Source organism: Rhinopithecus bieti, unplaced genomic scaffold (assembly GCF_001698545.2).
Source record: "Rhinopithecus bieti isolate Rb0 unplaced genomic scaffold, ASM169854v2 scaffold_2827, whole genome shotgun sequence".
NCBI classification, from domain to species: Eukaryota; Metazoa; Chordata; class Mammalia; order Primates; family Cercopithecidae; genus Rhinopithecus; species Rhinopithecus bieti.
The window spans coordinates 2,115,422-2,140,992 of NW_016804135.1; the positions used below are offsets into that span (position 1 = coordinate 2,115,422).

At 37.8% G+C, this 25,571-nt stretch overlaps 1 protein-coding gene across 2 annotated transcripts; it reads right to left on the reverse strand.

The window, feature by feature from the left end:
- Positions 1–372: 372 nt before the first annotated feature.
- On the reverse strand, positions 373–20,115 carry SLC40A1 (solute carrier family 40 member 1). 2 transcript variants are annotated; one of them, XM_017865490.1, is made up of 8 exons: positions 19,653–20,115; positions 19,077–19,144; positions 14,405–14,564; positions 12,066–12,181; positions 10,934–11,060; positions 5,150–5,395; positions 3,373–4,020; positions 373–1,963 (listed from the first exon to the last, which is right to left on the reverse strand). In XM_017865490.1, the coding sequence occupies exons 1-8, from the start codon at positions 19,693–19,695 to the stop codon at positions 1,650–1,652; spliced, it is 1,722 nt and encodes a 573-aa protein (XP_017720979.1). In that variant the 5' UTR covers positions 19,696–20,115; the 3' UTR covers positions 373–1,649. The 2 variants fall into 2 exon arrangements, with proteins under 2 accessions (XP_017720979.1, XP_017720987.1); XM_017865498.1 differs by lacking the exons at positions 19,077–19,144; positions 19,653–20,115 and adding an exon at positions 17,485–18,775.
- Between the last annotated feature and the right edge of the window lie 5,456 nt (positions 20,116–25,571).

Below are 25,571 nucleotides of genomic sequence, written 5' to 3' on the forward strand. Positions count from 1 at the left end.
TAGTAAAAATGCTAGCTTGTCTTGTAGTTCACAAAGTAATTCCACATGGCTTCTCTTATTTTATTCAACCAGGAAAGTTGAAAGGTAGGTAGGGTTGTTTTATACTATCATCTCCCATTTACAGAAAGGAAAATAGAAGTCAGAACTTAAAAGTGCTTAGTGTGGCATATTCAAAGTCAAAGAAAGAGTGCTGGGCCTCATGTTTACTACACTTTTATCCAGGCCACCATAAACTAGAAATATGAACAGGGAGATAACACTAAAAATCATGACACTGTAGCCTTTTATAGAGAAAAACAAGTTATCCAAAACAGATGTTCTGTAACAAAAGCCTTGTTAAATAATTGGGGAACAGAATTCAGGAAAAAGAAATTAAGATTTTAAAATATTTTATACAGAAATTTTTTACAAAGATTTTACAACATAGCAAATCATTATGTCATACTGTAGAAAGATTAAGCAAAGGATTAAACTCCAAGGATAAAGAAAGTGCTCATAGCAACGTATTGCAGTCTCCATGAAAGTGCATATAAACGGTTAAGGCAAAGTACCATCTTGGTACAGACATGTTGCAAACTGACTTTTAATACAATTTTTAAAAATATATACAAACTTTTTTTCTTCTATTCTTCTCAAAGGCATTTGAAAGGGATACTTTTATGATATTCTTGCTGTAGAACAATGTAGAAATAACTTCTGGGTATAAAACACTAAAAATAAAAATATTCTACCTGAGTGTGTTAAAAGTAAATCAAGTGATTTGTAAAACAAAACCTTTACAATTGTGGGTTTTCTACATGTAACTTGCGAGGCTGAAGGCTTACACCCTCATGTTCTACAACACAGATCACTAATGATGGTAACATGAGTTAAATTGGGATTCTTGCCCTTCTGTGTGGCTTTTGGCTTCTAGGTTCTATGACCAAACTATTAACATATTTGAAGTCTGTATGCAGTCATTGTGTGATAAATCTACTTTACAGCTTTGCTTCTACCTGGAGCTTACATGATAACCATGCTGTGAAGTGCTACATATGCTTAATACAATATGTTGCCCCATCTGATAATAAAAATACAAAGGTGCTCTTTAAGCTAAACCATAAACCTTATTAGAGAATTCTAGTTAAGTGTTTTGTTTTTCCACATACATGTAAATACCTTCAGATCAATAGGATGAATAAGGATAATATTGGTTATCAAAATTTAGTCTTCATACTTGAAGAATTTGTTTTTAAAATATAACTAAATAAGATGCAAAAAATAGCTAGTCTTGAACAGGAGTGAGTTTTGCAGAAAACTGACATATCTGAATTCTAGTACAGATAAGAATCTGCCTAAGGATAACTGAATTCACTCTTTCAGGTAAGATTGTATCTACTCTTGAGAAATAGGGGAATTCAGTGTTATCATTATAGTCTCCGTATTTAAACTGAGTTTTTCTTTTCCAATTTTTTTCCATGCCTAAACATAAGGGAAGTTAACCAGTTCATTTCTGCTGATTTAGGTTTCCTAAATAGCTTTTAGTCCTCAAGGCACAGCTGTGGTAAAAACGGAGAGAAACACCCAGCCATTTATTGGAATTCTGCAGTACAAAATAAGCACATGTGCTCTATACAATCTAGTAACAGGATAGCAACAGTTAAACTGTCTCAAACAACAGATGTATTTGTTTGATTTTCCTTCCTAACTTCTTTTGCATCAGGACCACAAGCAAAAAGCTTATTTCCCAGAGTATTGTGGGCAAATCGGAAATACATAATGTGGCCCATTGCCACAAAGGAGACTGAAATCAATACGAGCAAGCCAAAAGCTTCAGGATTTGGAGCCAGGATGACCATGATAAAATGCAGAAGATCAAGAAGATAGTTCATGGAGTTCTGTACACCATTTATAATGCCTCTTTCAGATTCAATTACATTTTCTTGCAGCAACTGTGTCACAGTTAAATCAAAGGACCAAAGACCTATAATAAAATGTTTTTTTAAAGATTAGATTTTAGTTTACAGGCATACATTTCAAATTACAGATAAAAATCAGTTGACATATGCAAAATATACATTTCAGCCTGACTGTCTTTAAGTCACCTTAAATATACCATAGCCTTGCCTTAGATAATTATTTTTCATAAATAAATATTGGGTTATTAGTGGCCTCAATAAATGATTTTTACAGTCAACAGACAAAAGGAAGTCTAATCAACAAATTTCTTAGCTCTATTTTCTGTGATTACTACATAAACTTCTTAGTTCTGTTTTCTGTGATACTACAAAACAAAACTTTGAAGTCAGAGACACAATAAATCCTATTATAGTATAAATACTAGTATTTTTAAAGTTTCAAATGACCTAATAAATGGTTATGGTTAAAGTGTAAGGAAACTTTAAACCATTGTTACATTACTGCTAGAGTTCTAAAGCCCAAACAGTAAAGCTGTCTTGCCTGGAAATTAATATCTTCAATAAATTAATGAACTGCTTTGTATCACAAGATAAAAACAGTTTCATTTCAAGAGTGAATTCAGAGATAACTCATCAGTACTCTATTAATGATTACTTAAATATTGCTTTGTAAGAAGTCTTTATGTTTCCTTCCAGGGCTATAAAATCCATTTGTGTAGCAAAGTATATAATAAATACATATTGGCTAGAGAAGACCTTTGAAGGATTTTTTTTTCTTACTTTCACATCTTCTTTTAAAGCTAAAAACATTATGTTTTTAGTGTTGCCCCATGGGAATATTCTCTAAACTACAGTTTTTTTGTTAGGGTTATTGAAATATCAATACTGTACTAGATGGCAATATAATTAATATAGCTAATACCTTTTATAAATTAAGTTACATTTTAAAAGTAATCACTTGAGCTCAGTAATTCAAGACCACCTTCGGCAACATGGCAAAATCCCATCTCTACAAAATACAAAAATTAGCCAGGCATGGTGGCCCATGGCTGTAGTCCCAGCTACTTGGGGGACTGAGGCAGGAGGATTGCTTGATCCCAGGAGGTCGAGGCTGCAGTGAGCTGTGACTGCACCACTGCACTCCAGCCTGGGTAACAGAGCAAGACCCTGTCTCAAAAAAAAAAAAAAAAAGTAATATTTAAGATACTCATTTAGAAAAAATGTTCAAGCCTGAACCATGTTTTAAGTATATGCATATGATAAGGTAAACAAATACAGGTTTTCAAACTATAAAATAAAATATAAAACAAAATACATATAAAATATAAATATGTAAAATAAAAATTTCATAATAGTGGATTTTGCTTAAATTAACATTTAGGGAACATTTCAGATCATTTTATTAATGGATTCTCTGAACCTACATTACAAAAAGACACTTTACTTCATTAATATATAAAAAGAGATTTCTTACCGATTCTAGCAGCGATGACGCCTGCAAACAGCAGACTGACGGAGATTATGGGCACAGATTCAGGACTTGTCTCTGGGATAATATTAGCAGAATTAGACCCATTAGACATGTATATTTCAGTTGTAATAATGGTTTCAGGTATCTTCGTAGGTGTAATTGACTCTCCTTGAATGAACCTTGATCGGATATCTTCAAAAGGAGACACGGACAAGTCCAGGGGGCTTCCAGGCATGAATACAGAGATCACACACAAGATCAAACAGGAAAGCTGTGCCAATCCTGAGATCAGACCTGTCCGAACCAAACCACATTTTCGACGTAGCCAAGTAAAAGCTACAGTTCCCATTATTCCAGTTATAGCTGATGCTCCCATCAAAATACTGAGGATGGAACCACTCAGTCCCTGAGTGTAGGCGTACCCTGTGGTGATGCAGTCAAAGCCCAGGACAGTCATATAAAGGAAAGCAAGACCCATGCCAGCCAGAAACACAGGCTGGTTGTAGTAGGAGACCCATCCATCTCGGAAGGTACGGAAGGGCTCAGCCATCTGGGAGGCACAAGTAGGTTCTTGCTCTTGTTCAAGCTCATGGATGTTAGAGTCTTTCACACCCATTAGATGAGTTCCCTCCAGGGGTTTTGGCTCAGTATCTGTTAATAAAAGATATCATTATTTTGTTGGGGAGGACATGTAGAAATAAAAGCCAATTATTAATAGTATTTTTTTCCTTCTATTCCCCTCCCCAATGGGTACCCTTGGTTATACATTATAATATTTATTTTCTTTTACTAATAATCTAAGAATTCCAGCCAAGGAATAATCATCACGTGTCATTTTTATTAAATAAACAAAATACTATTGATCTATCCCTCTTTTTTTTCCTCTCTCTCTCTTGCTCTTAGGAATTACACTCCCACCAAAGTAAACAGCAGGAAAACTCACCAGATAAAATATAAAAATTGTCTAAGAAAACACAGCATATTGGCTGGGCACGGTGGCTCACGCCTGTAATCCCAGCACTTTGGGAGGCCTAGGCGGGAGGATCACAAGGTCAGGAGATCGAGACCATCCTGGCTAACATGGTGAAACCCCATCTCTACTAAAAATACAAAAAAAGTGGCCAGGCATGGTGGTGGGTGCCTGTGGTCTCAGCTACTTGGGAGGCTGAGGCAGGAGAATGGCATGAACCCGGGAGGCAGAGCTTGTAGTGAGCCAAGATTGCACCACTGCACTGCAGCCTGGGCAACAGAGCAAGACTCCATCTCAAGAAGAAAAAAAAAAAAAGACAGCATATTATTTTCTGGGTCCCTGCAGAGCTGGGTAAAATATTCCATTTACCCAGAAGCCCAACTTATTCTTCTCCAGTGAAATATCCATCTTTGTGTCCTCACTCCCTTCCACTATCCTACAAATGACTACATAACTCCCTCCTCACAGACTCCAAGGGATTCTTTCATTCTCTTTTTTTCCCCAATTTTGTTTCCCAGTCCTGACTTAGCTTTGCTCAGCCATCTCTCAAGTAATTGAACCTCTATGACGACTGCTAACATCAAGGAAGAGGGCTAGGCGACCCATTTCAACTCCACCAGATTCAACCCAGATTTTTTCCCTAGATCCTCAAAAGCCTGCTCTTGCCTCATCTACCAAAGTGATATATTTAACCTCATCCAGCCCCCACTGATAATAAAACCTCATACAAATTCAAAATAGTTTAGATCTTCACCAACATTTAAGGTCTGAACATGAGAACAAAAGGAGTGATCATGGTGTTCAGTTTACCTTTGTGTAAATTCAGCTGTTTCAATTCAGTTTCCTCTTCTTTAAAAGCAGCTTTCACAGCTAGAGCTGGGGTTTTCTGGTAAACCTTCCAGAGCAGAAAGTACTCCACACACATGGATACCAAGTTCCATCCCGAAATAAAGCCACAGCCGATGACTGGGGAGCCAAATGTCATAATCTGGCCAACAGCCATGGGGGCCAAGATGTTGGTTAACTGGTCAATCCTTCGTATTGTGGCATTCATGTCTAGAGAAGCAGGTGAAAGAGGCAGGTAAGTGTGCAAACCCATCAAAGAGAGACTGCCCATTTACACAATACAGACCTGTAAACCAAGAGTATAGATTCCTAAAATGTGGTTTTCTAAAAGCACATTTGTAAGAAAGCCATTTTGTTAGAAAAATATTTGTTGTTTGGGTCAAGTCCCACTAAATTTGCCTCAAAAATGATAATTCCCTTGGAACTGCATAAATCAGTCTAACAGCTTTTTTAAATGAATACAGCAGTAACTCTACATTCATTTTTTTCAACAAATATATGTTAAATGCCTATTATAAGCTAGGCATTATTCTCAACAATTCTTAACACTATAAGGAAGACAAGTAACATCCTGTCTTCACGGAGTTTATATTCTCACAGGAAAGAAAATACAATAAATAAACGTGTGTGTGTGTGTGTATGTGTGTGTGTGTATTCAGAGAAGGACTCACTGAAAAAAAGAGCATCACAGCAAAGAGAAGCACTGAGAAGAAGCCCTAGCTTGGTCACATGAGAGATTCTGGAGACCTCAAAAAAAGGACAACAATAAGGGCAATGCCTGAATAAAGCTGATTTAAGAGACTGGTGCCAACTCCAGGGGACACCATTTGTATTTTCAGTGAGTCATACCCTGGAGCACAATGTGAATGCTTCCCGTGGCCTTATGGAAAGCAAGGTACTTCCCAAAAAATGGAAGTGGAAATAGACAAGTCTTTTGGATATGTTTTCACAAAAAAAAGAACAAAGAACTAGAGTACCAGAGAAGGAAGTGTGCTAAAGATAGGGATTTTTAAGAGGAGCAAAATTAGAGCAGGATTATGTGCTGCCTGGAATGATACAGTAGTTAAGGGATGTAATCTGAATCTACCACATAACTGAAGGAGTTGTTCTTGGACAGGAACACAATTCATCAATAGTAACAAGAGTAGAGGCCACATATATAGCTTCAGGTACAGGTAGGAAGAGAGATATGATGGTGGAATCACATGGAAGCTCTCTTCTCATTTCTTCCATTTTCTCAGCAAAATACAAAGCCAGGTCATTGATGAAAGTGAGGATGGGGGAGAAGGACTTGAACATGTGATGAGAGAGGAGAAACAACTGTGAATGGTCCTCTAGGAAAGTGGAGAAGGAAAGAATCAGACCAAAAAAAAAAGTGTGATTATCTGGAAGCGTGAAAGGACCAACTCTGCGGCCCTGAACCTCAAGTGAGAATACTGAGCAAGTTCAGTATTTCTTTCCAGTCATGCTCTACTGTGGAGAATTGGATTTAACCATAGTCTTACCAAACAAAATGACAAAACGAGAGGGGGCCAACTGAGCTCAGGGTATATGCCAGGAGATGATCATATAATCATGACTGGCCTTGAAATTTAAGCTGGGTAAGAAAGAGACAAGAGAGAGGTCATGGACAGTGAAAAGGCAGTGGAATGAATGGTTTGTAGGTGCCAACCATATTGATGGATTGTTGAGGCTGTGGTAGTTAGTAAAGAAGTTGCTAGAAAGATAGAAGGTGATTTTTCAAGATATGGATGCCTAAGACTGAGATTATGGGAGGAGAGAATTTAGTGGTGATAACAGTCTGGAATTTGACTACAGGAATGTATTCCTGAGTCAGAGTGGAGGACACAATAAATAAAGAGGAAGTTAAAAAAATGTCCAACACAAATAAATGATATATGTTTGAGATGATGGAGATGTATCTCCATCTCATCTTATCACAACATCACTATGTACTCCATAATAAGCACAATTATGTATCAGTACAAAAAATTAATTAAAATAAAATAAAACCAAAAGTTTTAGAAGAAAAAGAAAGTGATCTACTTTCTCATTCCCTGTCTCACAGAACAGAGTGAAAATTAGTGAGACAAGTCTTAAGCAATCATTTGGGTCACCTTAAGGGAAAAGCAATACGTGACAAAGAAGTACATTAACAGAAGATTGTCTTTATTCCTTCTGTAATTCTTCCTGGTCCTCAATTGCTTTCCAATTAGCCCTATGAGTACATATTGCATATATGATAACAGGAGAACTTTGACATATTTCACCTTTCACTTGAGAGGCAAAGGCAGCCTTCATTGATCTTACACTGGACTGCCATTGCAGAGGCTTCACTACCATCTGCCTCCCACTAACTAATAAGTTTCCAACTCATAAGCCAACAGAGAAGTATGGAATTTATCCAAATAACTCAATAATTGGAATCCAAAAAGCAAGTAACTAAAGAAAACATATATTTGAATCTTAAAGTCCCAGAATGACAACAATAAATTATTTTAGTTAAAATTATTTCTTACTCTTTCACTACTTCAGTTTTCAAGAGCTCGCAGAGCTTCCCAATGTCACCAATTTCCATCTTTTATATTATACTTACGAAGTTAATAATATGTAGGTGTCAGTAGAAATGTTGTATTAGAAAACAGCTTTTAATTTTTCTGATTCAGAATGGATAAAATACTTTTTTAAAAAAAAAAGACTTAACCATCTTACTGGTAGCAGGCTAGAAAAGAATCAGTCTTATGAATATGCAAATATATGTTCTTTACCAATTTATATTTAGTCTTACATAAGCACACAAATATGTGTCATTTGATTCCAATTTAACTGTTCTCAGCTACAGCTGTGGCACAGAACATGACATTAAATAACTACTTATATTATAATGGGTATATTACATCTCATAGAAGAAAAATTTTAAATTTGCTAGCAGGTTTGTCTACTTCATATATGAAATCGATTTTTAATCAATACCACACAAACACAAAATTTATCTGCCATACTTGATCAAGCTGTCAGATTATTTTTTAGAATGATGGGCAAGAAAAATCTCAGAAGATGCTAATAAAGAGTGAGTCTCAAAAGAAATGGAGGAGGAAAAAAAGCAATAGATGGAATTAAAAAGTCCGGGAAAAGGAAGTAAGATTCAAACGTGGCACAAGAGAAAGTTATCGTAAAATATTGTACTAAATCAAGCACCTAGAAAGTACCTAATTAGTTAACAGATTAGTTAGCAGTATTTATGTGAAAAAATAACACCTTTTCTGGAACTTTCTAAACTGGATAATGACTGCTGTATTTTGGACTGATGCCACTGAAATTCTAAAACTTTTTAACCTTGGCAGGGAAAATTCTTCCTGTTCTTTTACCCTCAGTGATACAGCTTCTAGTTTTAAAACAATCTCTAAAATTAAGAAACTCTGTGATGAGGAAATGGGAGCAATCAGCATCCAGCTCACAACTTGTACTTTTCGTGCGCATACCCCTCCCCTTTCACCCTCTACACATAACACACACAGGTGAAGCCTGCCCGGCCTAGGCCCCTACCTGGGTTTCTTTGCCACAACCTCAAAGATCAGCCTACATAAACACAAACCATTCCTGCCTGGAGTAGGTGCGTCTGTGTACAGAGACACAACCTCACAGGAACCCAAGGCAGCAGGGGGAGTCCCTTCTAGATGTACTTTCCCCCTTCTTTGTCCCATTTTTTTTATCCTCCTTTTTCTCTGTTCTCCTGTAACTCTGCAATAGCAGAAATGGCACAAAAAATCCATAATTAGATACTTGCTGAACTTCAGAACTAAAGAAGTTTCTGTTTCCTGTTTTGAAACATGCAGAAAGTTTTCCTTTACTAGTCCACCAGCCCACACTGCTGGCTGGATGTGAAAGAGCACCACTTACTAAAAGCTAAAGTAGAGTGGACAAGAGTTCAACAAACATCTCACTTCCTTTCCTAAACTTGGAAAACATCAGAAAGTTAGAAAAAGACTGAATAGCCTAGATTATTCCACTCTGCAATAATTCATAATATAAAGAGAGACAGCTGAGAAACAACCAGTCATATTTTTGTTGTTATTCTGGGACATCACTTCATAGAAAAATCCCACAGAGTTATGCGGGATGTTTGTATTTATATTTATGTGTGTGTGTACACACACACACACACACACACACACACACACAAGGACAAGTTACAAGTTATTAGGACAAGTTAAAGATTCTGGTTAACTTTTTCATATTTCAGACTTTACAGAGTCAGATGAGTTAGTTAAGATCAGTTAAGTGAAAGAAAATTATTTTATTTTATTTTATTTTAATTTTGTCTATAGCTGCTGCATAAATTACAGAATAATCATTGTAAAAGTCAACTTTCTCCTCTAAACACATTCCAACAAATATATATGTGATCTATTGTCAAAATATATCCTTTTGTAACCTTTGAATTTTAAAACATGGATATATTTTACATGCTTTAAATAGTGTGTTGAAAAGAGAAAGTAAACAAAAAAGGACAAGTTCGTCTAGTTCAATGTGACAAAAACGACATGAAATTATTCCTCATTATAAATGATCACAGGAAGAAAGTAAATGAGAATCATGATTTTAGCTCCAGAGAGAATTTCCTGTGATACAGATTCACACATGCTAAATTCATCTTATATACACACCATCCATTATATCAATCACTGTGGGATTTCTGACTTAATAATACTGCAACCACAAAGTGATGATTCAGGCAAATTCTTCTAGACCTTCCACAGACTTTGTTCTCCTTCACTCACCCCTCCTTTCGAACTTTTTTTTTAACCAAATGGTCCAAACAAAGCTGCTTACTAATCCCAGCACATAATCTTGCCTTCTGCATCCCGGGATAAGCCATTTAAGTCATCAAGAATGGTTTACTTGTCTGTCAGGAGAGTTGGGTAATGTGTGTGTTATACGCATTATCTCAGTGATCAGCAGAGTTGACTCAGCTGATCTGACAGGTAGGGAGGTGTACCCTTCCTCCTTTCCCCTGTGTAATTATCAATCCAAATTCTGTCTGTGTGTCATGTGAGGGGATGGCAGGCAATAATGAGTGAGGGAGGTTATTCTGAGCCTAAGTAATATTGACAGAATAGGACATGTTGTTTGTAAGCATTCTTCAGATGTTCTTTGACCACTTATTTATATTTCCAATGGACAACTAAGATGGTAAGCTTCTTAAAAACTATATTCTGTTCTCTATTTCTTTGGTATTTGTAACAGCAATTATATTACATTGTTCATAATGTAATAAAAGTTATAGATTATAACTTTAAGGTAGAAGAAATTAACTTCCAGAGTCTCTCCTACAATTAAGTTGTTTCCATTTTATTTAGAGAAAAATAACATCCATATGATTGATAAGCATCAGTAATAACATTCACAGGTATGACCAGTAAAATCTCATGTCAGATTTGCACTGTTCTAAGTATTAACATTTAGAAAGTTGAATTTTTTTTAAAAAAAAAGGAAAGAAAAAGTTATTCCATTTGCCAAGTTTGCGTAGGATAAAAGAGAAGTTAGCTATCCTATGAGTTAACTTCATAACAGTGAGATACATCAGCACTAAAACTGACAATAAGGTAAGAAAAAAAGTATGCTTTCAATTTATCGTTCTTAAAAAATACCCAGAACAAAAATAAAAGGCTTACAGCCTCATTTATCACCACCAATTTAAAGTGAATCCTAACATGCCCATTTAATTGAAAGAGAAAACCAAATTACTTGCTAGTTTGCTTCTGTCTTCTCCTGCAACAACAACAATCCAATCCCTTTGGATTGTGATTGCAGTAGCTGTACTGGCCAAATTTGCAATATTTGCAATAGTGATGATCAGGATATAGCAGGAAGTCTAAAGAATGACAAGAAAACATTGAGTTATAATGTCAGTTTACCACACTGTACATATGTCACTAAACAAGGTAGTTTAAAATGGTCTTTGGTGGAATAATAAAAAATGTATTTTGATTTCATTTATAAGAAATCATTTTACGTTATATACATGAAACAATGAATGAATACCACTAGTCAAGGGGCATAATGTCCTAATCATATCATCTAGATCATCTGTAGTATACATAATACAAAAATTGTAATAGTCAGGTGAATACAGTTATAAAATGTAAACACAGTGGTGGTTTTGAACACTTCTCCCACAAATATTGCCTTTGAAAAGAATGTTGAAGGGGAATTGAAAACACCTGTATTTAAGTCATAGTTCTTGACACCTTCTAGTTGCATGACAATGGGCAATCAACTACGTCACTTTGTCTTAATTTTTTCAACAAAACAAAGGGAATAGGTTCAAAGATTTCTAAAGTCCTACCTGGCTTTGCAACTCTATAATATCAATCCAAATATACACAAGATGATTCAATATGACACCAAATGCATGGTTTATATACCACACCCCATCCCTGTCCTCTTTTCCACCAAGCTTTTATGAAATCACAACATGAAAATTTATCTGGTTGACCTTCCCAAACAGAAGTAACAATTATTATTGGAGAAACACAATTATGACTGACTAATATACACATGGATAACATTTCTTAAATAGCACGAACAAAGTATAGGTCACTAAAAAGCTGAAAACAAACAACTGAATTCTACAGTAAACTCTTAGAAATGCCAATAAAAACCAATAGGACAAAATTTAAATTCAAACAATACTTAATGAGTGCCTGTTGTGGGCAAAACAACAACAAAACAAACTATAGGGGATATTACAGTAGACACAGAAATCAATACTAAAAGGTCACATTTGCAAAAAAAAAAATAGCTTCAAAATATTTTCACCCTTTACTACTACCAGATATTCAATTTTCTGCCATCAAGAATCTCATTGAGAACTTACAAGAACCCATCCATGGTACATGGTCAGAAGCTCATGTTTATGTAAGAAAACCATCATCAGGATGATTCCACACAGGATGACTGAAACATTCTGTACCACCAGCGAGGTCTGGGCCACTGTGCAGAGGAAGAGACAAGTGTACATTACATCAAAATGTCTCAGTGGGACTGTTCTTATTCACACATAATTGTTCTACTATAATACATTAATCCACAGACATAATTATTATCAGATAAAAAGAAAATCTTTCTGAAGTCAGTCCTGCCTCAGCTACTTCCAATACAACCCCAAGGATCACACCAGGCCAGTAAATATGCAACCAAAATGATGAAGTACCACAAGTTTCTCTGTTCATTGAAGTCTATCATAATGACTACATTTTCATTTGGCTTATCTTCTTAAAAGTTTAACATAAACAGAGCTGTAGTATGATATAGATATGATCCACATTTCAGCTCTTTGTTGCTTAAGGTAAAACAATAACATGTACGAGGTTAAAGAGGAAGTTATGAAATCCACAACCTCCTACATGGCAGGCTGAATCTGATAATATGGTATGGATAAATAGAAAAGACACACACAAATTTGCCAAGAATAAATCAGCAGTGTATTTCTTTGCATACTAATGCTATTTGCCATTGCTACTAAATTATAAGCTACCCCTTCCATCACAGATGGCAATTCTTTTAACATGAGGCACCCATATAGACAAAGCACGGGAGTAAGGACAAATAAGGACAACTGGTAGCCTTTTCTCTGCCACTCAATAGGTAGATGATCTAGGAGAGGATACTCCCTAATGTCTCTTATGCATGCGTCTAGAAGGTGAGGATGGTAATACCTGTCTTCCTTACTTTATAGGGTCATAATGATGCTCAAATAAAACACTTATTAAAGCAGTTTGGAAAATATGAAGTTCCATATGTAAGGGATAATTACAGCTCTTGTCTTCAAGGATAATATAGTTCATCTTTGCTTGGAAGGTCATATCAAAGACCCAAGAAAAAATAAACTGCTTTCCGAAAGCAGTCTGATATAAAATCCCAACTTATAACTCTTTCATTCACTCATACATTCATTAACTGGATAAGGATCAGATGTCAACTAAATAAGGTTCTTAGCTTTTGGGACCCTACAGACCAGAAGAAGAAAAGATACGTGAACAGATCATTATAATTGTGTAAGTGTAGAGGTGTTAACAAAGCCTCAGGGGAACGCAGAGGAAGAAATGGTAAACTCAGCCCAGAGGTATCAGGAAACATTTTTCATAAAGAGTAATATGTGAGTTGATTATATAGGATTAAGTGGGAAATTGTTATCCTACCACACTTTTCTTCATCCAATTCAATATTCTTTCCTAATATATGATTGCAGTGCTCAATAATCATTAGATTAAAGGTTTCTATGTATAATATTCCTGTGTTCCTATGTATAATGATACAAAGAAGTCATTTTTTTTCTAGATTACAGAACTTTTTTCTATATGTGTTCTGGTCTACTCATTCTAAAAACAGAAATATGTTCACCTTGACCATTTTCCTAGTAGTATCAAGTCCTAGAATTTGATAAGCCTGTTGCCCTGTGTCCAGAAGCAGTCATCTTGCACTGAAAGAATGAAACCTCAATCTTTTGCCAACACCTAAGTCAGGCATGGTCAGGTCTTGGTATTATCAACTGAGCAATTCAAGAAAATTTACCCTGAATGATTATCCATATTTCCCTTATATACTGGAAAATTTAATTGCTCAATTACTTTCTCTCCTGTATAAAATGACATGATTTCAGTACTAATGCTTAGAATAAATATCAATATATTATTCTTTCTTCTTTATCCCTACAAAATTTATAATTCAGCTCTTTGTGATCCAGGCTCAACTATTCTCCCTTGAAGCTATTCTTAGTTTTCAATTCCCTTATATATACTCTTACATGAAACATAGTAACCAAAGAACAGACGTTAAAGCTGTCTCAGGAACATCACACTAAAGGGACTCCAGTGCAAGTCATAGTTAGGAAGCCTGAGTTAAGCAAACTTTTAATGTTTAATGTGGTTCTCAGAAAAGTGCTACAAGGTTAATCATTAACATATGAAATTTATGAACAGCCAAAGATAAAAAATCTATTAGGTCAATGTCCAGGCATCCCAACTTTGTGTGGGAGCCATGGGACCCTCCATCCAGAGGTGGTGCCATCTAAGCCCTCCTCCCTCAGGTGAGGCGTGCAGACATTCCCTGGGTTGGCCACAGCTGTTTCTTAGTTTGCTGTTTCCTTTGTTACAGAGGTAGCTCAGGCATTGCTCCCATGAATATAAGGGCTTTTAATTATATAACAACACTCACCTTTAAGTCTAGCATTCTTGTCCACCCAGTCACCGATGATAGCTCCCAGGACCAGAACAGACCCTGCCACCACCAGCCCGTAGACTGCTGTCAAAAGGAGGCTGTTTCCATAGAGCTCTACCAGAAACACAGACACCGCAAAGTGCCACATCCGATCTCCCTTAAATGAAAAGAGAAAATGTTTTGATGGAATATTTTTCGTTCCTAGTCTATTGTACTCAGGAAGTTGCTTCCTTATCAAAAGGGCACTTCCTGGCTACATTATGAGACTTTCAAAGTCAGTAATTACTCTTAGATTGAATACTGATCAGATGTTGAAACTGTTCATCCCAGCACAATGGAAAACATTCTTGCCCAATTATTAAGTAAACTTGAAAAGGCAAGGTATTAATGAATGGTACATTCTCTTTGTCATTCTAGAAACAAAATGCAGTTTCCAGACACAAGATGGCTTTTGATACAAAATGTGTTCTCCTGTGTGGCAGGTTTCTCCTGAGGCCTGCAATTTGCCTATCTTGATTGTAGAGGCATAAAGTAGTTCGCTATTGCACCAGAAATCAATCACAGTATAGTTCACAAACATTAGTATACCTTGAACATCAAGAAAAAGCCAGTTTCCCAATTTGTAAAATGATAGGAATGGACTATATGATCTCCAAGGTTTCTTTTACGTCTAATATCCTAAAACCTATGAGATTTGATAAAGTCATAATTTGAAAGTCATAAAACAGCAGAGCAATCAGAAAGAGGAGAGTAATAATGGCAAATTCCGGCACTGCATAAACAGTGATGTCAGAAATAAACTTAAATGCATAAGTAAGTAGTTAACATTTTAATACAGATGAGTTTGAAAGGGGGAAAAAGGTACTTATTTCTTCACACAAACTCCGGAGAATACAGGGAATTTTGGAGTTCAATACCGTGAAACGTGATTTAACAGAAACTTTTAAGTGAATTAGGCAAATTAATGTCTTAAAAAATCTACAGTGGACCTTATTATCAGATTTTAGACTCCATCCCCGACTTCCGAAATTAACATTAAGGAGGACAACCACATTCCATCATAACTTATCTCTGGGAATCACCATAGGAAACCAAATTCCAGGCCTCATAGATTTGACCCTATGGAAACAGTTATACTCCTAGTTCTTCCCAAAGTTTGTTAACATCTTCATGAAAAAATCCATGTATTAGAAGCAAATACTATCCTGGCATGTCAAATTATTTTAAAATTTTAATGAAGCCAGGATAATAATTTTATACATTCAAAACTTAAATTGATACATGTTAGCAATCATTTACAAAGATCTTTGTGTAGACCAGTAGTTCTCAACTAGAGATGACTTTGCTTCTCCTACCCACACCCCACCTCCCCAGGGGATCATTTGGCAATGTCTGGAGTAATTTTGAGTTGTCAAAACAGCAGGGGGGTGGAGCTGTTACTTAATCTTCAACCTGAAAAGCAAATTTAGATTTGATTAGAATAAAATGGGACGGGGAGAGGGGAGATAATTTATTCTAATCTCCATTCCTCTGAATAGCTCCCAAGGAAAAGACAAAAACACATAAATGTCCCAAATGATAGGTTGCCTCTGTCAGTGAATTTTCTCTTTCTTAACATACAGGTTAAGAAACACTTTTCTAATACTGTTGCTTCTTTCTTTTTATCTTACTCTTATTGTATTTTTTAATTGTCTTAGAGTCCTCTAAAGCAGGCCATCAGGACAAATGCTATTAAAATTTTGAATCTTGCTTATTCTTGTATGCCATACCACTTCTTTGATGGAAAGAAATAAACTGCTCACATTACCCCAATTTCCAATGGGTTTAGGCTTTAAGAAACAACAGATTCTATGTTCACAAAAAGCCCAAGATTTGCGCAAAGTCTATGTAAATATTGAACAAGTGCCCATCTTTCCTTATTTCTATTTCTTGCCTTCCCACCTATTCTCACCAAACTTGGATGACCTGTTTATGTGTCCATGTACCCCCACTGGACTGAGAGCTGAAAGCAAACCTAATAACTGTCCATGAATGATCATGGTCCTTAATCCACTTAATGAATACTTACTAAGTGGCTACTATGTACCCGACACTTGCAGGCACTAGAGCTTCAGCAGTGCACAAAAATCACAGTCCATGTTTTCATGCAGCTCACATTCCAGTGAGCAGAGACCAAAAGCAAATCTAGCACAGGGTACGTGCTGCTATGAGGAAATATAAAGTAGGATGGAGCTGGTGGTGACAAAGGCCTCCATGAACAAAGAAGTGAGGGCTGTTGGAAGCAAGGGCTGGAGAAATGCAGACATACTGGGGTTTAAATGGAGAAAGTCTATAAGATCATGATATCAGACATAAGCAACTGGCCCCTCTTTTTCACTGTCTTACATTGTCATCTTTTTGTTATTAGATATCTTTTCTAAAGTCCATACTAAATCATATTATAAGCTCCTTGACAATAACAATAGTATCCACTTTTTTTTTTTTTTTTAGACAGGGTCTTGTTCTGTTGTCCAGGCTGGAGTGTAGTGGTGCGATCACAGCTCACTGCAGCTTCAAACTCCTGGGTTCAAGCAATTCTTCCACCTCAGCCTCTCAGTAGCTGGGACTATAGGTGTGCCTCATGACACCTGGCTAATTTTTAAATTTTTTTGCAGAGATAGAGTCTCTCTATGTTGGCCAGGCTGGTCTCAGACTCCTGGGCTCAAGCAGTTCTCCTGCCTCAGCCTCCCACAGTGCTAAGATTACAGGCGTGAGCCACTGCACCTAGCCAGGATCCACTTCTTACACTACTTTGTATTTTGACAGTATAGAGTAAAACTCATTGATCCATTGGCAGATAGAAATGAAGTCAGAAATAAAAGGCATTCAACCCCATACAAAACTAACCTCAGGCAACCTTCTACTCTAATGCCCCTATGCTCAGTGGATAAGAAATCATGATTTGGCAGGGTGCGATGGGAAATGCATATATATATATATAATATATATACACACACAATACAGAAACATAAATGTTTTGTTGTAATAAAATCAGGCAGAGTGCCACACAAGAGAAAAAACATAAAAAGTATAATTACCTAGTGTTAGAGACATTCCTCTTTTGTACTCCTTTGCAGTGGAAAGGAGTAAAAATCCACTAAACCTTATATGATTGTAGTTGCTGCCGTTTGTTTAATCCAACTTTCTCATGAGAACTTCCTTTGCTCGACTTACTGTAAAGTTGGGATAAGCATGTGTCACCTTTCTTGTGGGACTTTTAATGAACATGACAAAATATCCTCCTGGAACAACGACAGTGCCACTGGTTTTCTGGCAAATCTGACCTCCTAACCTATTAACCAAAGGTCACATAAACCATAATCAGTATTTGGAAGAGAGGCATCCTCTTCCTCTAAGAGCTAGGCCAGACTACAGGCTGAGAATTTCAGATACTATTTCTATCACCTGTTATTAATACTTAATATTTACTGAATTAAACTGGGGGAACAAACTATTGCTTTTGATTTATTAAGGGTTGTTTCACTAGGTTTCTACTTAGCATCATCAGCTGTTGGAATTAAAACAAACTCACACCAATTCCACTTTGTTTACATGTATTTGCAGAGTCATCCCTGCATAAGCCTCTGGTAAGATAGGAGCTTGCTTTTGTAAAATGTCATCTATAAACTGCTATTTCTTAGAGAGCCAATAATGTAGATTAACAATTTCTCAAAGGCATTGGGTATAGATTTCCTCTTCCAGTGGTTTCCATCCATGTCTTAAGGATGATCCAATAAAAGTTTCCAATTTAAAAGGAAAATAACATTCAAATAATTTACTCTCAAAATTCTTTCCATTCTTTTTAGTTAAATACATATGAGCCATGGACAGAATATAGCCAGATGTATTGCTTTTAAACAATAATTGTTTAATGTTAAAGATTCTAATCATCATTAAACATATATCTAGCACCCTTCTAGTTTATTATTTTGGGGAGAGAGTTTTAGGAGCCCAGATCTACAGAAACACTAGGTCTTTTCCAAGATGACCTAGAAAGTCAGAGGGAAAACTGTAAATCCATTGCTGATATTCATTGGATGATTAATATTAGGATAGCCTCCAATGCCCCAAACTTTATCTAACTATAGATAACATTTTAAAGACCAGAATTTTGTCATTCAGATATTTGTTCTGGGGTCATTTATGTTTCAATTAATCTTAGACTGTTATTATTAGCCTAAGTCAGTCACTCTACCATTCTATTGTATTCTCATGGTGCTGCACACTGGAACTAAATTTTAACAACAAAAAAAAAATTTTTTTAATGTGAAGAAGAGAAGGTATATGAAACATCCATCCATCTTTTGTAGCAGATATGTCTATTTACTAAGGCTACTAATGCAACATACAATTTAAAAACAAGGCAAATATTCCTTTCCTTGTTAATCTTGTCTGGATAGTTGCCTATCTACATAAACTACGATGATCTGATAATTAAGTTGTATTAACTAACACTGATGGAGAAAGATCTTCGACGTAAATAACGTTTTCCATTAAAGCATGTGTACTTGGATGATTTATTTCTTTAACTGCTTGACAAAACTGGAAGTTGGCTTAATACAACTGGCTGGAACGAAAGGAAATTAAAAAATTGCGCAACTATGTTGTAAGACTATGCATTCTCACTTACCCAAGTAGACAGAGAATGACCAAGGTAGAGAAGGAATTTTGCAGAGGTCAGGTAGTCGGCCAAGGATCCTGCAAAGACACAGGTGGGGAGAGAAAAAGCGATTGTAGTCACTTAATGAGCTGAGGGCAGAATGCTTATCCATTTGATCTTATTAGAACATGATTATTAAAAACTATTTTGCGGGACAAACCACGTACATTTTATCAAGTTACCTATGAACCGATGTATTTCGTTCACTTAATACCATTCACTAAATTAAGCATGACCTAGTCAATAACTGCCCAACTTCACATTTTACATACAGTGAAGAATTTTCAACATTCTTTTTTGTCTTTTTTTTTTTACACAAGGCAATCCAAACTGCCCAGTCTACTCCATCCGTGCCTGTGTGCAAACCCCTTTTCCCACACCCTGAAGTTCCTTTCTTCCTTAACGTCCACCAAATATAAGTCAAAGGATCTTTTACAAAGCTATGGTTCACAGCAGAGCCACATTCCTCCAGAAGCTGTGTAGAGTTGCTTGTCTCCAAAGCCCAACCTGGGTTTCCACCATATGCATTCGGTCAATGCCACTCACCACAGCATCCTCTCTGGCGGTTGTGATCTCCTGCCCTGGTCATGACACTGGGCGACCCCGCTGGCTCTTCTGCGGCGGCTGCGGCTCTCGCTGAGGTACTTGTTAACCGGAGTGCAAGGAACTGGAGATAGCACCTCTAAAAACACAACAGCCTTGGGCAAAAGGACTACAACGACGACTTTGGCAAAGAACAAAAGAAAAGGGGCCCGGGGATTTTCTTTTTTCCTTCTTTCCAAACTTAGCTAACACTGTAGCTGAAGTTGGAAAGGCAAAGCCTTATGAAAGCGGGTTGGGAGGCTCAGCAGGTCGTCCGAGCCTAGCGGACGCCCAGAGCCAGCTCTCCGCCGCCGCCGCCGCCGCCGCCGCCGCCGTGGGCCGGGCCCAGCTCTTATACCGAGTAGAGGGCGGAGCTCCCTGAGACCGCCGACTGGGGCCGCCCCGTCCCCTTCAGGGCAGCCCGGGCGTCCCCGCGGCGCGAGGCGAGCTTTCGTCAACCCTGCGCGCTGGGCCGTCCCCACGCCCTTCCCCGGAGGAATCGCCCGCCCCGGGCGCAAGCGTCCAACCGGCCGCAGACACCCTGCGTGGATTGCGGAGACCTTCGCCTCGACCCGTTCCACTCCCTGGGTTTTCCCGCCCTCCAGGAAGCCGCGAGGGCAACCTCGGGGGTTGGCCGTGGGGCTGGGAAGGGGAGGAAGGCGCGTGGAGCCGGCGGGGCGGCGTGGGGAGATTCTGCGCGAAACCAAGCGTCAGGTGCTGGAAGAAAGCGCTGCGCATCGGCTACCCGGCAGTTCAGGGAAAGGGCTGCCGCCGGACGGTCGCAGTGCAAAGCTCCAGCCCGAGCTTGGTGGGTGGGGATTCCTTTTTTAATGAAAGTAATTTTCAATACAGGTATCTAAATAAATATAATTCATGCCACAGAGGCCGCTTTCCTGGCCTTCCCATTCCGGCCCGCGTGCCGGCAGAGAATGCCTTTCCTTCCCCGGACTGCATAGCAGGGCTTCCCTCAAAGAACCAGAATCAAAGGGCAGGAAGGGGGCGCAAAGATCAGAGTCCATCCCTCTTCAGAGGGATGGCTTGCAAACGGAGGCTTGCAAAGGTGAAGTCCCGCGGCGAGTCATAGACCTACTCGTATCGCCAAACTGGGACTTCCAAATCCGTCCTGGAGACAGAATGAGGACGCTGCAGCCCCAGCAAGCCCTTCACCATCATTCCTTCTCCCTCTGTACTCTCTCACCCCGCCCCAACGCGCGCGTCCCTTCCCCACCTAACCTCCAGATGCCCCAGTGACAGGCTTACCAGGAATACCGGTTGTCCCAGTTGTGTCCCTGGATCTGTCCCTGTCCAGATAAAGCCATTCGGTGGCCTCCTGGAGGGTGAGGTGAATGACTCTAACACCAGATTCTAGCCTTGGTTGACTTCGTTTTTCTCCTGCTGTGCCAAACCAACCCCTGGAGCATACCAGCCCCTTTTGCCAGTAGGTTACCTTAGCCTTCTCAATCTCACCAAAACCCTGGGAGTGGACCCTACATACTGAAACTCCAACCAGGAGCCACACCTTGAGCACAGGCCAGACTGACACCCAGTAGTAAAGGGAGCCACGCATAAGTATATGCCCTGTATCTGCACTCTCAATCAGGAGCCCCAAAGGTCTACGGGTGGGTGCAGCTGGATTCGGTTGGGATGTGGTCTGGTGAGTAGAGATAGGGGTTACAGTTTAACTTCTGCTCTTCACTGCTTTTTTCCTTTTCAAGCCCTGTTTTTTCCTTTCTTTGACACGACATTCAAGTTCTTTCTCCCAGTTTAGAGAGGTTTTGGTTTGCTGACCGTGGAGAATAGGGTCATTTATACATGCATCCTTGAGAATAAGCCCACGTATATTCAGATGAGTGAACTAAAGTGAAGGAGTGAACTGGTAATAAACCCCTCCACTTTATGGCGATCCCTTATTAGGGATGAATTTTTTGACAGGTCGTCAAGAAAGGCACAAAGGATAATGATAGTTTGCACAATTTGTCAGAGCATGTCTCAGCAACAAGGACCTCCAAGTGCTTTACATTAATTATTACATGTTATAAGAAGGCGTGTCATGCTGTTCCCAACTTCCAGATGGCTTTTTAAAAGTTCGGTTGGTTTAAAAAAAAAAAAATTACTTCCCGTAGACACTGTTTGAGAAGTATTTGTGAAAAGAGTGGCTAAGTCAACATATACCTCAAAATGTGATATGGAGTCTCTGTTCTCCATTGTCACCAAGGAGTTCCCAGAAGCCAAAACTGAGAGAATGTTATAAAGAACTGCAGTGAAGCAGGTAGGAAAGATACTTTGGAAAGAAAACAAACAAGGTTCCTGACATTAAAACCAGTGAATGAGCTGTGAAAGGGGAATCTTAAATCCTAATTAATGGGAATAGTTGAGATATGTTAGTTGGGGCTTATGAAATGGAAAGGAATTGAAAATGAAAATAGAATAAAAATCCTCAAACTATTCAGAAAGTGCAAAATGACAGCTCTTTTGGCTTTGACATGCTAGATTACAAAGCACTGCTTTAATCACAAGACCCTTCAGGCTCTTCCTCCTTCTGAGAAAACATTTGACCAGTTGAAAAGATTTCCAAAAGTCATATGTATGTTTTTGAGAACACAGAATATACAACTTTCCCATCAATTTAATCTAACTAAGAAAGTCATGCAAGTTTTAAATCAGTTTACAAAAAATAATAGATACCCTAAAGACCATTTGCCAATTCATTTTCAATATTTTTTAAAGTTTGTAACTAGATTAACCAACTTTTTAAAAATCCCAGCCAGAATAAAATGTATATAGCTATTTAAAGTTCATTTAAAGTGTTTATGGTTGGGAAATACAAACGGTTTTATCATTTCATTTTTAAGTTGCCTTTTCACTTACCGGTCAGGCATCCTCAGTTTCCTCTGCCATATCAGATGTGCTCACCAGGACAAAGGCAGAATAAAGAATGGTCAGTATTCCACTGCTCCGAAGAAAAAAAGTAATAGGATTATCACCAACTATTACAGGAAGGGCTCCGATCCAGAACAGTACTTCTGTTGGATGTGAACCTTTTTACATTAACTTAGGCGCTATAAAGCCACATTTCCATTCAAAAATCTTTCTCAGTGTTACAGGCAAATTTCAAGAACTGTTTTATATTTCTGTAATATGAATGAATGGCTCTTGAGAAGTTTAAGTTCAACATCCACTTTAAATTACAGACATCCTATTGAAAGATAAATATCCTCCCAGGTCTTCATTTTGTTTGAACATTTCAAATAGATTTGACCTTGTAAAATTTCTTATGACTGCTGGCTCTCATTGGGGGTGCTCTCTTGCTTCCTCTCTCTCTCTCTCCCTCTCTCTCTCTCTCATACACACACACACACACACAAATATACACAGTAGTCTACAGTTTCTAGTTGGAAAAATTACATACAGAATTCAGTAGATTCCAAAAGAAATATGCTCCTAAGGCAAATCCATAGAGACAGAAAGCATATTGGTTGTTTTCAGAGGCTGGGAGGAGGGAAGAATAGGTAGTGACTGCTTTATGGGCATGTAGTTTCCCTTTGGGGTGATGAAAATGGTCTGAATCTAGATAGTGGCAATGGTTTTGTCACATTGTGAAATAATAAAAGTCACCAAAATGGCTCAAATGGTGAATTTTATGTTGTGCGAATTTTACCTTGATTAAATATGTATATATATATTCTTAAAAGAAAAGTTTGCCATTTTTCAATAATGGTATTGATTGAGATAAATGTAGGCCAAATGTAGTCTCAGGAGATCTTAATCAAATAGAAAGAGACTGTGGAAAGAAGAAAAGAGAAATCTTGTCCATTACACTGACTGGAAACTAAAACATGGAATTAAGTTAACTGTTTAGTTTTCTCCATATACAACCAGAAGATACATAAAATTATATTTAATAAATATTTCAGTCTCTTAACTTTTACCATGGATCGTTACTTCTGCTGTCTAATCTAACTCTCTCATATGACAATGTCAAATCTGTTCTGTATTCTGTCTGAATTCAATAGAGCGCAAGACAGATGCTTGGTATCACCACGACAGTATCCTCTGCACATTCTCCAGATGCTGCTTAGCCTTGCCTTCCTTAGGTTGTATAAACAGGGATGGATTTCCCAAGTGTTCAGCCATTTTAGCTGGTCTTCTTGATGCCCTTTTCAACTGCGTTTTGATTGCAAGCCCCTCACAGAAGAGAGCACAGAACACCTCATTCATCTAAGCAGAGTTCCTGTTACACATTCTCAAATCCTCAATCTTCCCTTTCAGACACTTTACACTGTTTCTAAGCAGCACCTTGAAGCTGATCCCTACTAAGCTGACCATAAACTTGTATTCATGAAGTTTGCATTTTGCGCTGCTGTCAAAAAGTTCAGAGTTCCTTAATGTTTCATTTATGACATAGTTCATGTTTCCAGTGCAAGAGTCCCTGTTTCCAGCTCCCTCCCCACCCCAACCTCTTAGTGGTATTATCTTTGTGTCTGTTCTTCTATTTTGGTTTTTTTTTTTTTCCAGTAAATACTACTTCCATACTGCTGATTTTTCCCTTATCAAGTCTCACAAAATACCCTATTACAGCATGTCAATTATGAGTGCAACATAGTAAAAGATAATGATGTCTCTCAGTCATAAAATCCCTAGACAATATCCTTAGTCTTGGGTCCTTAATTTGTGCTCACACAATAGTGTAATGAGGAAAATTCTAGAACTATAAAGACTTTTATCAAGTGACCTGGACAAAGCCCTCTTCTCTGATGCAATTAGGAAATACTGGCTACAGTAATTATATCAGCATTTAAGAAAAGTTAAAAATACAGTGTGAAGGCCCCTCCCAAGGATGTCTGTCAGAAACATTTCATTGCAGTGTTATCTACATTGAATCAACATATATAACAATAGACACCATATATTTGGAGCATTATACAACTGGAAGGTATGACACAAGGTGCTTATCAGATATTATTTTATTTTCACAACACCCTATGAAATAATACTGATATTATCCCCAGAGTACACATAAGGAACTGAGACAGAGAGGTTAAATAACTCACTAGAGGTCACTCAGCTAGAGAGGAGCAGAGCTGGGATTCAAGCCTAGACTTGTCTGATTGCAAGGCCTTTGTTCTTTTTGCTTTGTTATTCTGTCCCTTACCTGTCTAATAAGCTTGGAAGAACACAGGTGATGCCAATAAGCATAAATATGGCTTTTTCTCCCTATCGGCTCCCTTAAAGATGACAGGTACTCAGGTACCAAAAAATTGTTAGAAGTAACTTAGCACTGATGGTGTAGGCCGGCATAAAACCCGGGCGGTAGTGGTGGGAGGTACCACTACCCCCTCGGTTGTGTGGGAATCACTTAATACCAGGGGCTGTCGGAGAGTGTCGGTGTGAAGCCTGCTGCCCAAATCCAGGTGATAGCTAGCTCCACTTCCAGAGCACTGTATGTCCATAAGATGAATAAACAACCTATTTAATGTTGCCCAAAATTCAGTTTTATACTTTGAGATATGACAAGGGGAGACTAAGTAAAAATGAAATATTTTGGAGGTTTTCCATGTTTATTTTCAGACTGCTTACTACTGAATTTTGTAATCAGTATTAAAAGATGTGGGAGTTGGGACTTTATAAAATATTTTGTTATCTCAAAATAGTCAAAAGGAATTTCTTGGCACTGTAGAGGGAAATAAGTGATAAAATTTTAAAGGGGACATGATAAGTATAGATTTTACAAGATGAAGGAGGTTATTTTAAAGCTATTTATAAAGCAGCATTAGATACAGATTATTCAGTATAGAAGATGAGTTTTCTATGGTACCAGAAGAAATGTATTTTTGAGAATCATTTTTTATATTTAGAAAATGTTCTACCAAAAAGAAGAATATT

What these genes read in the sequence shown, in the direction of transcription:
- SLC40A1 (XM_017865490.1), bottom strand. Translation starts at nt 19,695, where the DNA reads ATGACCAGGGCAGGAGATCACAACCGCCAGAGAGGATGCTGTG. An exon ending in GTCATTCTCTGTCTACTTGG is followed by an intron (nt 14,565 to 19,076) that starts GTAAGTGAGAAT and finishes TTTTCATTTAAG; the next exon opens with GGAGATCGGATGTGGCACTT. An exon ending in CAAGAATGCTAGACTTAAAG is followed by an intron (nt 12,182 to 14,404) that starts GTGAGTGTTGTT and finishes TCCTCTGCACAG; the next exon opens with TGGCCCAGACCTCGCTGGTG.